Below are 14,780 nucleotides of genomic sequence, written 5' to 3'. Positions count from 1 at the left end.
AATTATTTAACCTCAACAAATATTATTCCTATTAATTTGTTTTATTTTAATGTAATTTCTTTTAATATATTTTATTTTGATGATATGGACTTTTTAATTCTTTAATTTTCCTTTAAACTTAATCATAAATTTTTGAATTTTTAAAAAAAATAAAATTTTTTTTAATATTGTCTTTTTCTTCTTTTATATAAAAATATTCTCCACGTTTTTCCTTTATTCTTAATATGAATATCTTTCATTCTATTTTAAACTATTTTAAGTAAAAAATTTATTAAATATTATTTTTTTCTCATATTTTATCATATTACGAAAAAATTGAAGATCATTTAATTTCCTATTTAAATATTTTTATATATTAATAATATCATATTTGATAATTCACTATTTTTTAGTAATTTCATTTTCAATTTTTTCATTTTTTTTTTTATTCCTTTCAATTTTAGTTTTAATTTTATTTTACATAAATTTTAATTTTTTTCTGTAAAAAAATTTTTTTATTATTTGCAATTTTACTACAACAAAGTGTAAAAACAGAATTTTATCATGTTGAATCTTCATAAAAAAAAAAATAAAATATAATTTTCTCTCGATAATTAAAAAATATTTTCTAAAAAAAAAAAAAGCATTTTATTTTGAAAAAGAATCGAAAAAAAAAAAAAAAAAATATATTTAAAATATAATATTTCATTTCATTTTTTTTTTTTTTTTTTTTGTAAAAATATACAAAATTAAAATATTTATAATTATTTATAAATAGATCAACATTATATCCCTTTAAATTTTTTCTGATCTAATAAATTTTTTATTTTTTAATAGTTAATGAAAAAATCTAGCTTACAAAAAAATTATATTTATTTTATACAAATATAAATTAATAACAATCTAAAATGTAGTTTTGAATTATGTTATTATTATTGTTATTTAAAATTATCCTTTCCATTTATTTTTTTTTAAAAATATAAAATATTAATTCAATAATTTAATACATAATAAATCGAAGAATTTAAAATATTTTTCGAATTATAATAACTTCTAACAATAATTATTTTTCTCATAAAAATTTAAATTTACTCATAAAATAAAATCAATATATATCAATATTAATAAAAATATAAAAATAATTTTTAAAAGATATTTACTTTTAAAATATAAAATTTATTATTAGATTTTCACTATTGAAATATTCAAAAAGTATTTGTATGCTATATTATTCTGTGATTCTAAAGGTAATTTTTATCTAAATTATATAAAATAATTTCAAACTAAAATGAATGGCCTATATTTTTAAATTCTGATATTTTAAAAAAATATATATTTTTTTTTCTTATATTATTCTTAAAAATTTTATTTTTTAAAAAAAAAAGATTAAGCATCAATAATATTAATAAAATTCTCTTCTAATAATTTAAAATAATGAATTAAAATGAAATTATTCATTGATTAAAAAAAAAAAAAAATGAATACAATAAGAAATACATATATACTAATATAGAAACTGTATATGTAAACGCATAAATGCATTAAAGAAGCTAAAGATAAACAAAATTAATAAAAGTATAAATGAACTAAAGTTTGTTTATAAAACTAAGTATGTAAAGTTGACAATTTTTTTTATTTATTTTATAATCTATTATATTATTAGAATTTTCCTTATTCTTCATAAATACATTTTATAATCTTCATTTCCCACATAAATATTTTTAATTTTGTTATTTCCTATTATTTCTTTATATTTTCACTTTATTTTTGTTATATTTTATTTTTTTTTTTTTTATTATTATTATAGAAATATAATTAAGACAATTGAAAGTACGTTATATCATTAATATTTGTATGCAATAATAAGTGTAGTAATAATATTAAAGAAAAAGTAAAAGAAATATTCCATTAAAAAGTATTTATATGGTAACTTTAAAAAAATTTCTACTTTTTAATTTTATTTAAAGTGTAAAAATTTACAATTTTTTTTTTTTTGTTATAAATTCTTTTAATATTCCTTTAAATATTTAACAAAAATGTATACATATTTATATGTATTTTTTCTTTGAAATTATTATTTGTTTTCACCTCTATAAAAATATGATTCTTTTAAATTATATTCTTTCATTTAAGTAAAAAGTATAATTTTTGTGTTAATATTTTAAAAATTAATGACTTATGTTTATTTTTAATTAATATATAAATAGTATTAAATAGATGATATATTTGATTTTTAAATATCAACTTTTAACTTGTTCTTGATTACTAATTTAAAAAAAAAAATATATATATATATATAATTGTAGTCATATACGAATAATTTTACTAATTAATCCATTAAACATTTTTTTGCATCCTAATGAATTGTTATAATGTATTTTTTTTTTTTTTTTTCTTTTCCTTTTTAATTTTGCAAAAACAACTTTTAACAAACATTAAGAAATTTTTTTTCGACAAAAGTATAGAATATATGGTATTAAAAAAGATAAAGAAACTATATGAAAAAAAAAAAAAAAATTATTTATTAAAAGCTGAAATATTTCCTTGAAAAATATAAATTTAAGTAAAATTCATTATATATTCTTTTATCCATTATATTTAAAAATTAGAGAAAAAATAGTGAATCATTAAATTATAACAAAATTAATAAGGTGAAAATCGATTATACGTTTAAATTATGTATTAAAAGTAATATTGAGACATGTATTTTAATATAATAAATGAATAAGTTAAGAAATGAAAAAAATAAGTTTATTATTCTTAATAGCCAATATTAATTCCTCTTCATTTATTTTTTATTCTTTATAGAAAAATAATTATCTATATGATAACTATCATAGTTAATAATTCATAATAATATTCTTGTAAAAAAACAACAAAAAAAAAAAAGTAATATAAATCGAAAATAGAAAAAAATTATTTATTTTTAATAGTGAATATTAAAAAATCATATATTCTTTAAATATCTTATTCAAACTGATTATAGAAATATAAGATCTTCATTGTCTTAAAAAATGTAAATTATGTTAACGCTATGAACACCAATTATAATCGTGTTTTTTTTTTTTTTTTTTCTAAAGCATTTATGTATTATTTGTCCTAATTTTTTTTTTCTTTTAAATGTTTATCATCTGTAATATCTTTTAAATTTTATGTATGATGTTTTATAATTAACTTTATTATCTCAATCAAAAAAAAAGTAATATAAAAATCCATAAAAAATTTTTTAAAATAAATGTGTACCTATATGATACAAAAATACATAAATAGATATTCCCCTAATTTATTTTATTTCATTTGTAGCTTTATTTTTGTCCATTTTATACATTTTTATAAAAGCTTCCTTATATTTTTTTACACTTATAATAGTAATCTGTTTTTAACTAAAAAAAAAAATAAAATAATTTTATTTTATAATAATAAAGTTACACTTTTTCATTTTTTAAAATATTCCCTTTTAGATAACATAAGATATTTACAAAGTTATGTCAATATTAAGATAAAAATTAAAAAGTTCATAATTTGAACACTATATTTTAAATGTAAATCTACTATTTCCTTATTATATTTTTATCAAAATTTTAATAGTTTTTTTGGAAAAAATTATATAATATTTATAGTTTGTATAATTCATTATAATTTCAATTATTCATGATAAAAATTTTTAGTTATTTCTCTTATACCTTTCTATCTTTTTAATTTCGCAATCAAATAGTAGCTTATTTTTTACATTCCTAATATTTCAGATGTAATTTTAATATACACATATATATATTATTAAGTTTTTTCTTATGTTTTCTATTAACATAAATGCTTCATCTCTTTTTTCTTTTTCTTTATTTTTCTCATATATTATGTTTCTATTAATAATATTATATATTTTAAATTATCACTTGTGTTTTGTTCTTAATTTTTAATTAATAAAACAAATTAATACTATAATTTTTCGTAAATACTTTTTATTTTATTATTCAGTATATTATTTCATTTATTATATATTATTTTCTATTTTATACTAAATTTATTAAAATTTAGTTATTTTCAAAAGCATACCACCTCCTTTCTACGTTTTTTTTTTTTTTTTTTTTCTTCAATGAATTGTAACCTAAAAAAAATTAAAGGATGAGTATTTTTAAATAGTTTATTATTACTTGAACATGCTTATAAAAAAACCTGTTATAAATCAACTATGTATATTTAATCAATTAAAATATTTCAATTTATTTTTAAATAATATATATAACTTCCTTTACCCATTCTATTATATAAAGTAACAAAAAAAAAGATATACACTATAAAAACATATATATTTATTAATATGAATTGATAATTATTTCATATATCTTACACATTTATTTTTTCTTTAAAAATTTTTATGATATTTTCCTAAAAGTAATATATATATTTATTCCTTTATCTTTTCAAGAATAACAAGTTTAATCTTAATAATCTCTATTTTTTAATAATATTAGAGGATTCTTAAATAAAAATAATTGTATTAAATGAATCTAAATTATTTGAATATACTATGAAAACTCTAATGTTATTTTTGTAGGTTTCATTAGTTTAAAAAACTAGTAATATTCTTCTCACTATTTAAAAAATATGTATACTCTTAACACATTAGTTAAATTTATGTTATAAAAAAAAAAAAAAAAAAAAAAAAAGAAGAAAAATGAATTTCAATTATACAATTAAGGAAAATTCTTTTTCCATCTTTCTTATCTTCTTTTTTTTTTAAATTATATACATATATATGAAAGTGTAATACTTATCATTCGAGTGATTTATTAAAAAATAATATACTTCATTTATTAAATACTATTTCCTATTATTAAGTCTTTAATTTTAAAATATTCACTTCATTTTATTTTTACTTATTTTATGTTTATACACTATTTATTTATATGTGATATGTTTTTTTTATTTTTTCAAAACTCTTAATATTGTAATTTTTTCAAAACTTTTAATTTTGTAATTTTTACAAAAATGTGCTTTGTTCACTATCATTATTTGAAATATTCATTCATTTAAATATTTACAATATATATGTTTTTACCTGCATTGTTAATATATTTTAAACGAATTTTATATATTTTTAATATTTTTTTCTGACATTTATCATCTATTTAATATTATTAAAATTAAATTAAATTTTTGCAGATCCATCTATTTAAAAATAGTCTAGATCACCCCTTCAAATTAATTTTTAGAATATTTTTTTTTTTTTTATTTTTAAATGTAATTGTATTTTTTAATTAAGTTTGTTAAAAATTAATAAAAAAAAAAAAATAAATAAAAATCAAATATAAAACAAGGAGATATATAATTAAACAATTTTAATACCTCGTAGAAGTTTCCTTATAAAGATACAAATTTTTTAAAGAAAAAATTTTTAGCTATAAATGAAAAATTAAAGTTATTTTTATTTATATTAATAAAAGTTGTAAAATAAAGAGAAAAGTAAACTTTTGTATTATATATAAAATTTATAAATATATATTTATAAATATAATAAAATATATGAAAATATTTCTGTTTTTTTATTTATTTTTTTTTTTTTTTTTTTTTTATTTCTATTAATTAATTTTTATTTAAATTTTTATTTCTTATATTTTTTTATTTTTGTTTTATTTATTTATTTATTTATTTATTTTTTTTTTTTTTTAATTTTCCTTTATATAATAATGTATTGGATAATAAAATGGTAAAAAAGTCCTTTTCAGCAAACTTGAAACTTTTATTATTGTATTTTGATTTTTAAAATTAATTTTATATATAATATCATCTAATAATATGACATTAATTTTTTTTTTTAATTTTTTATTTTTTATATTATACATTGTAATATATTTTTCAATTAAATTTTTATTTTCTTTACTATTCATTTTAATATTTTCAATATTTTTTGCTTGACACCTTAGATATAAACTTTTAATAATAAAAGTTATATAACAAAACTTGTCCAGTTTTAAATAGGGATGAATCTTATTATTTTTAATTGGTAAATTATTAAGAAAAGAAAGAACAATAACAGGTTTTTTATATGATATTATGTAATCATTTTGTTTATTTTTTTCTTTGTATTTTATTTTATGACGTGATTTATAACAATATGATATTACATCTATATCATTAGTTATCAAAAAAATATTATCAATTTCTTTATTTTCAAATAATTTATTCACATCTTTTATCATTGGATTATCCATTTCGGAATCTATAATTATTTTTCTATATGACTGTAGTGGATGAACTCTTGTTATTAAATTTATATTCCTTTCTTCAAATAATTTTGTTGTACTTTTTAATCCTTCAAATAAGTATTCATAAGTATTCCTATATATATTTATCCCTTCAAAAATACCATTTTCACTAAATATTGATATATGTAAGTAAATAATTAAACAATTTTCTCTAAAAACTTCAGAAATTTTATCTAATATAACTATAAAATCTAATAACTCCATAGACCTTTCTTCATTTTGTTCAAAACATTCTCTAATATAATCAAAGTCTAATACTAAACCAAAAGTTAATGGTTTTTCTTTAGAAAGATTTGGGTTAATTTGCCTCTGATAATTTTTTATAAGAGGGTTATCTTTAACTATATATTTTATAGGATAAAATTTTGCTAAAAAATTATCAATCTCTAAATTTAATAATTCTTCACTTACATAATATATCTTATTTCCTATTTTCTTGTTTTTTTTTAGTAATTTAAATGTAAAAATATTTTTTTCATAAATACCTATTTCATATATATCAGTTTTGTAATTATTAAATAATCCTCTGTTATTACTATTGTTAAATCTTCTTTTATTAAAATTTCTTAGAAATTTATCTACTGAAGTTTTTTTACTACAGTTTAAATATTTTGCAAACATATTTAAGTATAAAAATAAGTTATATGACTTAGTAATATTGTAATTTGTTACCAATTTATTTCTTATATTATTTATTTCTCTATAATAGCAATATGTTGAAATTAATGATTCCTTGTTATCAATTTCTTTTATTTTAACATGAGTTCTTTCTTTTTTATTTTCCTGATTTATTTTATTAGATTCTATTTTTTTTTTTTCATTTTCATTTTCTCTATCACATTCCTTTTTTACTATAGCAATTTTTTTATATGGATTTTCTTTTAATTCTTTATCAAAATTTTTATTATCATTAATATCTATATCCATTTTTCTTTTTCCTCCATTTATAATTTCTTCTTCACTTAAATCAAAAAAATAAGTTACATCATTTTTATCTAATTGTAAATACCATGGCTTTTTAAACCCTTCATTGTGTTGTTGCACGGAATTTACGCGAAAATTTTGAGGCACCATATTATTTCTTGCATTATTTTCGTTATTGCCCATGTTTTTTTTTTTTTTTTTTTTTTTTTTTTTTTTAGAACTAAAAAAAAAAAAAAATTTTTTTTTTTAGTTAATATTTTTAATAAATTACCTTTTCTTTTATTTTTTTAATTTTTATATTAATAACTATTTCATAATTATTTAACATAATATTTTAATTTTTTTTAATTTATACAATTATCTATTCAATGTAATTTATTTCCGTTTTTACTTATAATTTTATTTTACTTTAATATCTTTTTTTTTTAAATTAAAAAAATATAATAAATATAAATAATATATAAATATTATATATATAAGTATATATATATTTTATATATTTATATATATATATATTTATATATATATATATATATATATATATATATATGTATATATATATTATATAAATAGGTATATATATATATATATATAAATATGTATAAATATATATATATATATATATGAACACTTTTTAAGATATTAGAGCATTAGTATAAAAAAACATGGTAAATTCTTCCTTTTTTTCTCTCCTTTTTTATAAAGTATAATTTAGTATTATATTTCATTTACACATGCATTTCATATTTCTTATATATTAAAAACCAATTTGTTATATCTAATACTCAATTTAAAGTAATTTCGAAATAGAATGGTTATTATAAAAATAGGAAATTTTCCTACTCTTTGATAACTTACAATTTTTAATTTTAAATGCATGCAAAAGAAATACATTTATTATATACATGTGTATAATGCACTAATGCAACGTGATTCAATTGATATGATATTATCTCTCTCTTCTTTTCTTTTTTTTTTTTTTTTTTTTTTCTTTATCTCATTCTCATTATCTATTTTTTTCTTTTTTCTATTTTGTTTTTTCTATTTTCTTTTTTTTTTTTATTTTTCTTTTCTTTTTATTATTATTCTTTTTTATATCTTTTTTTTTTTTATATTTTTTTTTTTTAAGTATAAAATCATCTAATATTGTATTTTTCTTTTTGATTATATTTTTTTTTTGTAGCTCAAGAGCAAAATAAATTTACATATTTTTTAAAAGATCTATTTTTACATTTATTCTTAATATTTTTTTTTTTTTTTTGTAATACCTAGTAGAATTTTTTAAATTTAAACAAAAAATAAAACGAAATTAAAATGAATTTTAATGTTACTAATAATTTGTAATTTGTATTTATTATAGTTTATAACCATTGAAGAACTATCTAATAGACAATTAAATTTGAAAATGCATCCTTTTATATTCATCTACGAAAAAGTATTTTATATTTTTTTATAATTTCATATAACTACTATTGTTAATAATATTTTTAAATAATTTAAGTAACATTTTTTTATCTTAGTTTCAAATAATTTATATTACATAATATGTATATATATATATATATATATATATATATATATATATATATATATTTAAGAGCTTAAATTTTCAAAAAATAGTTTTAAAAAAAAAAAAAAGATCAAATGTATAAAATGTTATATATTAGAAATAATGCATTTAAAGAAAATTTAAAAAAAAATTTTTTTTTTAATTTCATTGAAAAACATGTGATTACATTTCTATTAAAATAAAAAGATTAAACAACTATAATAAAAATAAAAAAATTTTTTTTCTCCTTTTTTATATATTAATTATTTAATTTATTTTTCATATAATCTTCATATATTTTTATTCCAATATGTTTATATAATTTATAACTGAATAAAATTCCTTTTTTTTATTTTTTTTATTTCTAAAAGATTCATTATATTCTCTGATAGTATTTTGTACAACATTTTTCTCTTTTAAAGGATAATTATTAATTTTATCTTTTCCATATAACAACTATTATTAATATTTTCATTTTTATTCTTATTATATATAAAGAAATTTATGTATATTTTATTTAATTATTTAACTTTTGTTTTATTGATATTTATTTATTAATTTAAATTAGATGTTATATTTACACCATAATCTGTAATATGTGTAATACTTATTATTTCTCATTTAAAACATTTATATTTTACTATATATAGGATATGAAATTATTCTTTTTGTTTCAATTTTTATTTTATCATAACTTTACTTCTTATTATAACTAGTATTAAAAGTTGAGAAAATTATGAAATTTATTTTTACTTTTAATATTTATTTCTTCTAATATTTTTATATTATCATAAATTTACTTCTTATTATAACTAGTATTAAAAGTTGAGAAAATTATGAAATTTATTTTTACTTTTAATATTTATTTCTTCTAATATTTTTATATTATCATAACTTTACTTCTTATTATAACTAGTATTAAAAATTAAGAAAAATATGCAATTTATTTTTACTTTTGATATTTATTTCTTCTAATATTTTTATTTTATCATTACTTTACTTCTTATTATAACTAGTATTAAAAGTTGAGAAATTTTATGAAATTTATTTTAACTTTTGATATTTATTTCTTCTAACTTTTGATATTTATTTCTTCTAACTTTTGATATTCACATCAATTTCTTCAAATACCTTTTTTAATTATATGTTTCTATATATCATAATAATACTTGTTTGAAATCACATATAATATACTTATTCTATAAAAATAATTATTTTATTAAAATATTGCATTTATATATTTTCTACATTTTTGGTGTGTATTTATAGGAATATTTGTTCTAACAATCAATCATTTTTTTCTATACCCCAAATAAAATTTATTTTTTTTTTTATTTTTCATAAAAATTATTTTAATTAATTTTTATATCCATAAATTAATAATAATCTTTTAACACATCTCATAATTTTTAATTATTTAATTAAACAGAGTAATATTAAGAATTATAATAAAAATAAACATACCTACTGAATGGCCCTATAAATCAATATTTTTATTTTTCTTCACATTTTTTTCATTTTTTCTTCTTTATATTTTTTATATAGTGTTTTACTTTTTTTTTTTTTTCTTTAATTTTTTTCATTAATTTCATATATATAATAGTTTTAAATGCAACTCTTTCTATTTTTTAATGATATTGTTATAGCATGCTGATAAAAAATTCATTCAAAAATAATTATATTTGTAAATTTAAAAATAATTTTTTTTTTTTTAAATATTATTTATAATTTCTCTTATTTGTTATAATCAAAAATATATAATTTTTTTATATTTATAAGAAAAAATTTATTATATAAAACTTATAAAAAAAGAAGAAAAACTGCAAGACTTTGAAAAAAATGCAACTTTTTCTGAGTGTAAATTATTAATATTTAAAATTTTTTCGATGCAACAAAAATATATTTATATATATATATATTTATAAAATTGTTTCACATATTTTTGTATATATAAATCGATATTTTCTTTAACATTTTAAATACTTATAATGTTAAATAATAACCATAACTTTATCTAAAATTGGTAAATTAAATATATTATTTTAAGATTTCTGCAATTTTTTTATTTTTAAAAAGAAAAAAAAAAAAAAAAAAATGAAAGAAAAGAAAAACAAATAAAAAGATGAAAAAAAAACTTTTTAAAATGTCACAAACTATTATTGTTATAATTTAAATTATCGTATTATTCTTTTTATATTTCTTAAAATTATTTATGAAAATAGTTATATTTTCTTAATTTATTAGAAGTAGTCTAACAAAAAGAATACGAATGTTATTAATAATTTCTAAAATTAGTAAATGTCTCTAATCGAATTGAGCAAACTTTATCTCCCTTAAAAAATTAATTTTAGAAAAAAAAAAGATTTTTCTTAATTTAATTTATTCTCGCTTCGAAATTTATTTTTTTTTTCTATGTTACAACGAAAAATATTTAAATTTTTTTTATTCAAACTAATTAATTCTATAATAAGAAATTATTGAAAAAAAATATAAAAATTTTGAAGGTATTCCTAAAAAAATTTTAAAGTCATGTAATAGTTGTAAAATGCATGAAAAATAGCAATTGAAATTGCACTACAAAAAAAAAAAAAAAAAAAAATTATAAAATTATTAAAAAAAAACACAAGAACTGTATCAGAAAAAATAGAAAAAAAAAAATTAATAAAATACTATATATTAAAAAAAAAAATATAAACATAATAATGATATTATGACATATAAAAGTTATAGCATTTAAAGAAATTATATAAAATTATTATAAATAAGAAATTACGTTTAGATGATATATATTTAACAAAGTTATAAATAAATATATTAAAAAAAAAAATAAAAATTATCACAAAAACAAATTTCATCGAAAAACAATATAAAATTATAAAACTTATAAAACTATATTATTTAAAAAAATTTTCTCTATTTAATATTATTTCGTAAAAGAAATAAGAGAATAATGATATTTATTAATATTTATATTTTACTTTATTTTATCTTTAATATATTATTCATTAGTAAAAATATATAACATATAATATTTTATTACATTATTATATATACACAATTAATATATAAATGAATATGTTTTAATAATGAAATATAGCTCATATTTTTTTTTTATTTTTTTTTTAACCTACTTGTAATTATGAAAAAATGAAATATAATAAATAACTAAAAACAATGATATTCAATAGTATAAAATGTATTTCCATATTAATATGAAATAAGAAATAAATTAATTAAATTACTTTTTAAAAAAAAAAAAATATTTAAATAAATAATAGAACATTTTCCTTGTTCAATATAATATGATACTCATTCGTATATAAAGATTATAATACTTCAATAAATATTAATAATAGGAATAATTTATAAGTATCCTTATATTAATTATTTATAATATTACAAGAGAAATAATAAAAAATAATAACAATTTCGAAGAATACATATGTATTATATTAAAATCAAATTATATACTTTTTATATCACACATTAATTGTCATAAAAAGTTATGAACAGTTAAGAATACATTATTTTTTTTTAATAAAAATCTAATTAAAAAAAAAAATTTTAATTCATATATATTATGATTATCTTTTCTTTAAACAATTACAAAAATTTATAATTTCTTACATGTTTCAAAACTCAAAATAAATGAACAAACTTTTATAAATATATATATATAAATATATATAAATATATATATATAAATATATATAAATATATATATATAAATATATATATATGTTTTTTTATTCTATTTTGAACATTAGCTAGAAATATATTTTCATTCATAAAAATGATCTATATTTCATAAATATTTCGAAAATAAATACTATAATAATCTAAAAAAATATTTTTAATTTTTTCAAATAAAAATTATATTAAAAAATTGAAAAAATATTTATAAATGTTTAATTAAAATTTATATTTTATATAAATTACAAAAAAAAAAAAACTTAAAATATAAATTTATACATGCGTAAATTGTAATACTTTTACATTTATACACAAAAATCATGAGTTATTAAACTTCATTCCTTAAATAAAACAAAAAAATCTTGTAATTTAAGATATGCTGAAGTAATTATAGATATTTTTTTTTTTTTTTTTTTTCTATGTGAAACTAAAATAATATAAATATATTTTCATTAGTTCTGAATATTCATTTAGTTCAAACTTACTATTGCCCTTTTCTTTTATATAAATTTATAAACTCATTAATATATTTTATAAATGAAAATTTTATATAAATTATATTTATTTTTCAAATTCCATTTGCATATAAATATATGCCATTCACACAACACCATACTTTTTTTTTTTTTTAATCAATTTTTTTTTCTTTTCAACATAAGGAAATTTTTAACTTTAATTTTTTTTTTTTTTATTAATATTTCTATATTATCTTATAATGAATTTATTTATTTTTTTTTTTTTTTTTTCTACTCAGAATAATAATATATACTACATTTTTTAATCATAAAAATTTTTGTTTGATAACAGATTCCCAAAAAATACCATCTGCTATTAAATTATAAAAAATTAAATAAAAGGAGAAATAATAATTTAATCATCAAATATTAAAATGTAATTTTTTATAAAATCGTCAAAAAGAGGAAATATAGTAAAAATAAAAATAATTTAATATTCCTATGTTTTTAATTTAAAAAATAAATTTTCAATAATTTCTCCTCTTAGTGTTTAATTTTTTGAGTAACTTTTTTTTTTTTATATATATCTCAATACTATTGAAGTTTTTGTTGTTTTTGTAATTCCTTAATATTTTTTTAAAATATTTCATCATTCTTTTTTCTTTAAATAAAAAAGTAAAATAATATTATTCAAATACAATATTTTATAACAAAATTTTAAAAAAATATACCTATATAAAGATAAAAACTTAATACATAAAGATATATTTTTATTTCACAAAATTAAGTTAAAATATATATATATATATATATAAACACATATAGATTATCATTCTTAATGATTCTTAATTGTTTTTTTATTTAATCAAATAAAAATCAAACATGTAAATTATATGAAATATTTTAAAATTTTTTTATTTTTTACATCCAATACATTTTAATTTCATTTAATTAAAATATTATTTTATCTTTATGCAAAAAAAAAAAAAAAAAAAAAACATATTTTTTAATAAAAGTAAATATAAAAAATACTTTACTCTGTTTGTCTTTAATAAAAATATTAATTTTAAAATTATTATAAAAATATTATCTACAACTTTAATTACATAATGATGAAAAAAAATTTAACTTAAAATGTATATTTGTATATTTTTATTGTTATTTACCTCTTATTAATACAAATGTAAAATTAATATTATTTTTGTATATAAAAAGTAACTATATATTTAAAAAATCTCAATTTTTTTTTTTTCTACGAAATTTAATTCATTTTTCATATATTTATAATCTTTTAAAATTTTATTATTTTAATAAATTATTAAAGGAATAATATATATGCTCCTTATTAATTTTTTTCCATTTTCTTTTTTTTTTTTTTTTGTTATATTTATTTCATATTCTGTATATATTAATAATTTCTTCAATTTCAAATTTGATTAATTGTATTAAATGTATATATAATAAGCCTCATTGATAAAAAAGTATTAAATATCATAAAAATTATAATCGAATATATTTCTTACACATGTTAACAACATGCTAAAATTTATCATTGAATATACACTCGTAAATTTAAATAAAAAGTTGAAAAAATACAAAATGATAAGATATTAAATAGATATATTTCTCATTATATATATTTCACTTTATTTAATATTAATAAAAATGAAAGATAAATTTTAATCTTCAATTTTAATTTAGTTTTTAATTATAAAATTAAAAAGTTCATTTTTTTGTAAAAATTAATTATTTCATTAAAAAGGTTATGTCTTTACAGTGTGCCACTGAAGTTTTTTCGAAAAAATATTTTTAATAAAAAAGATAATATACTTTGTATTTTTATCTCATTTAAAAAAAAAAAAAAAAAAAAGTAAGTGCTTTATAAAAAAAAATAAATTTTCTGATTTGTAACTA

The 14,780-nt window shown here is 14.0% G+C and overlaps 1 protein-coding gene across 1 annotated transcript; it reads right to left on the bottom strand.

Annotated features, from left to right (window-relative positions):
* Positions 1-5,645: 5,645 nt before the first annotated feature.
* Positions 5,646-7,352, bottom strand: GDV1 (gametocyte development protein 1, putative; the record flags this gene model as incomplete). The annotated part of the gene is made up of 1 exon (XM_028673235.1): positions 5,646-7,352. The coding sequence occupies one exon, from the start codon at positions 7,350-7,352 to the stop codon at positions 5,646-5,648; it is 1,707 nt and encodes a 568-aa protein (XP_028529708.1).
* Between the last annotated feature and the right edge of the window lie 7,428 nt (positions 7,353-14,780).

This window comes from Plasmodium gallinaceum, assembly GCF_900005855.1.
Source record: "Plasmodium gallinaceum strain 8A genome assembly, contig: PGAL8A_v1_119, whole genome shotgun sequence".
Lineage (NCBI taxonomy): Eukaryota > Apicomplexa > Aconoidasida > Haemosporida > Plasmodiidae > Plasmodium > Plasmodium gallinaceum.
Note: the sequence above shows the minus strand (reverse complement) of the source record. Positions and strands in the feature narration are given on the sequence as shown.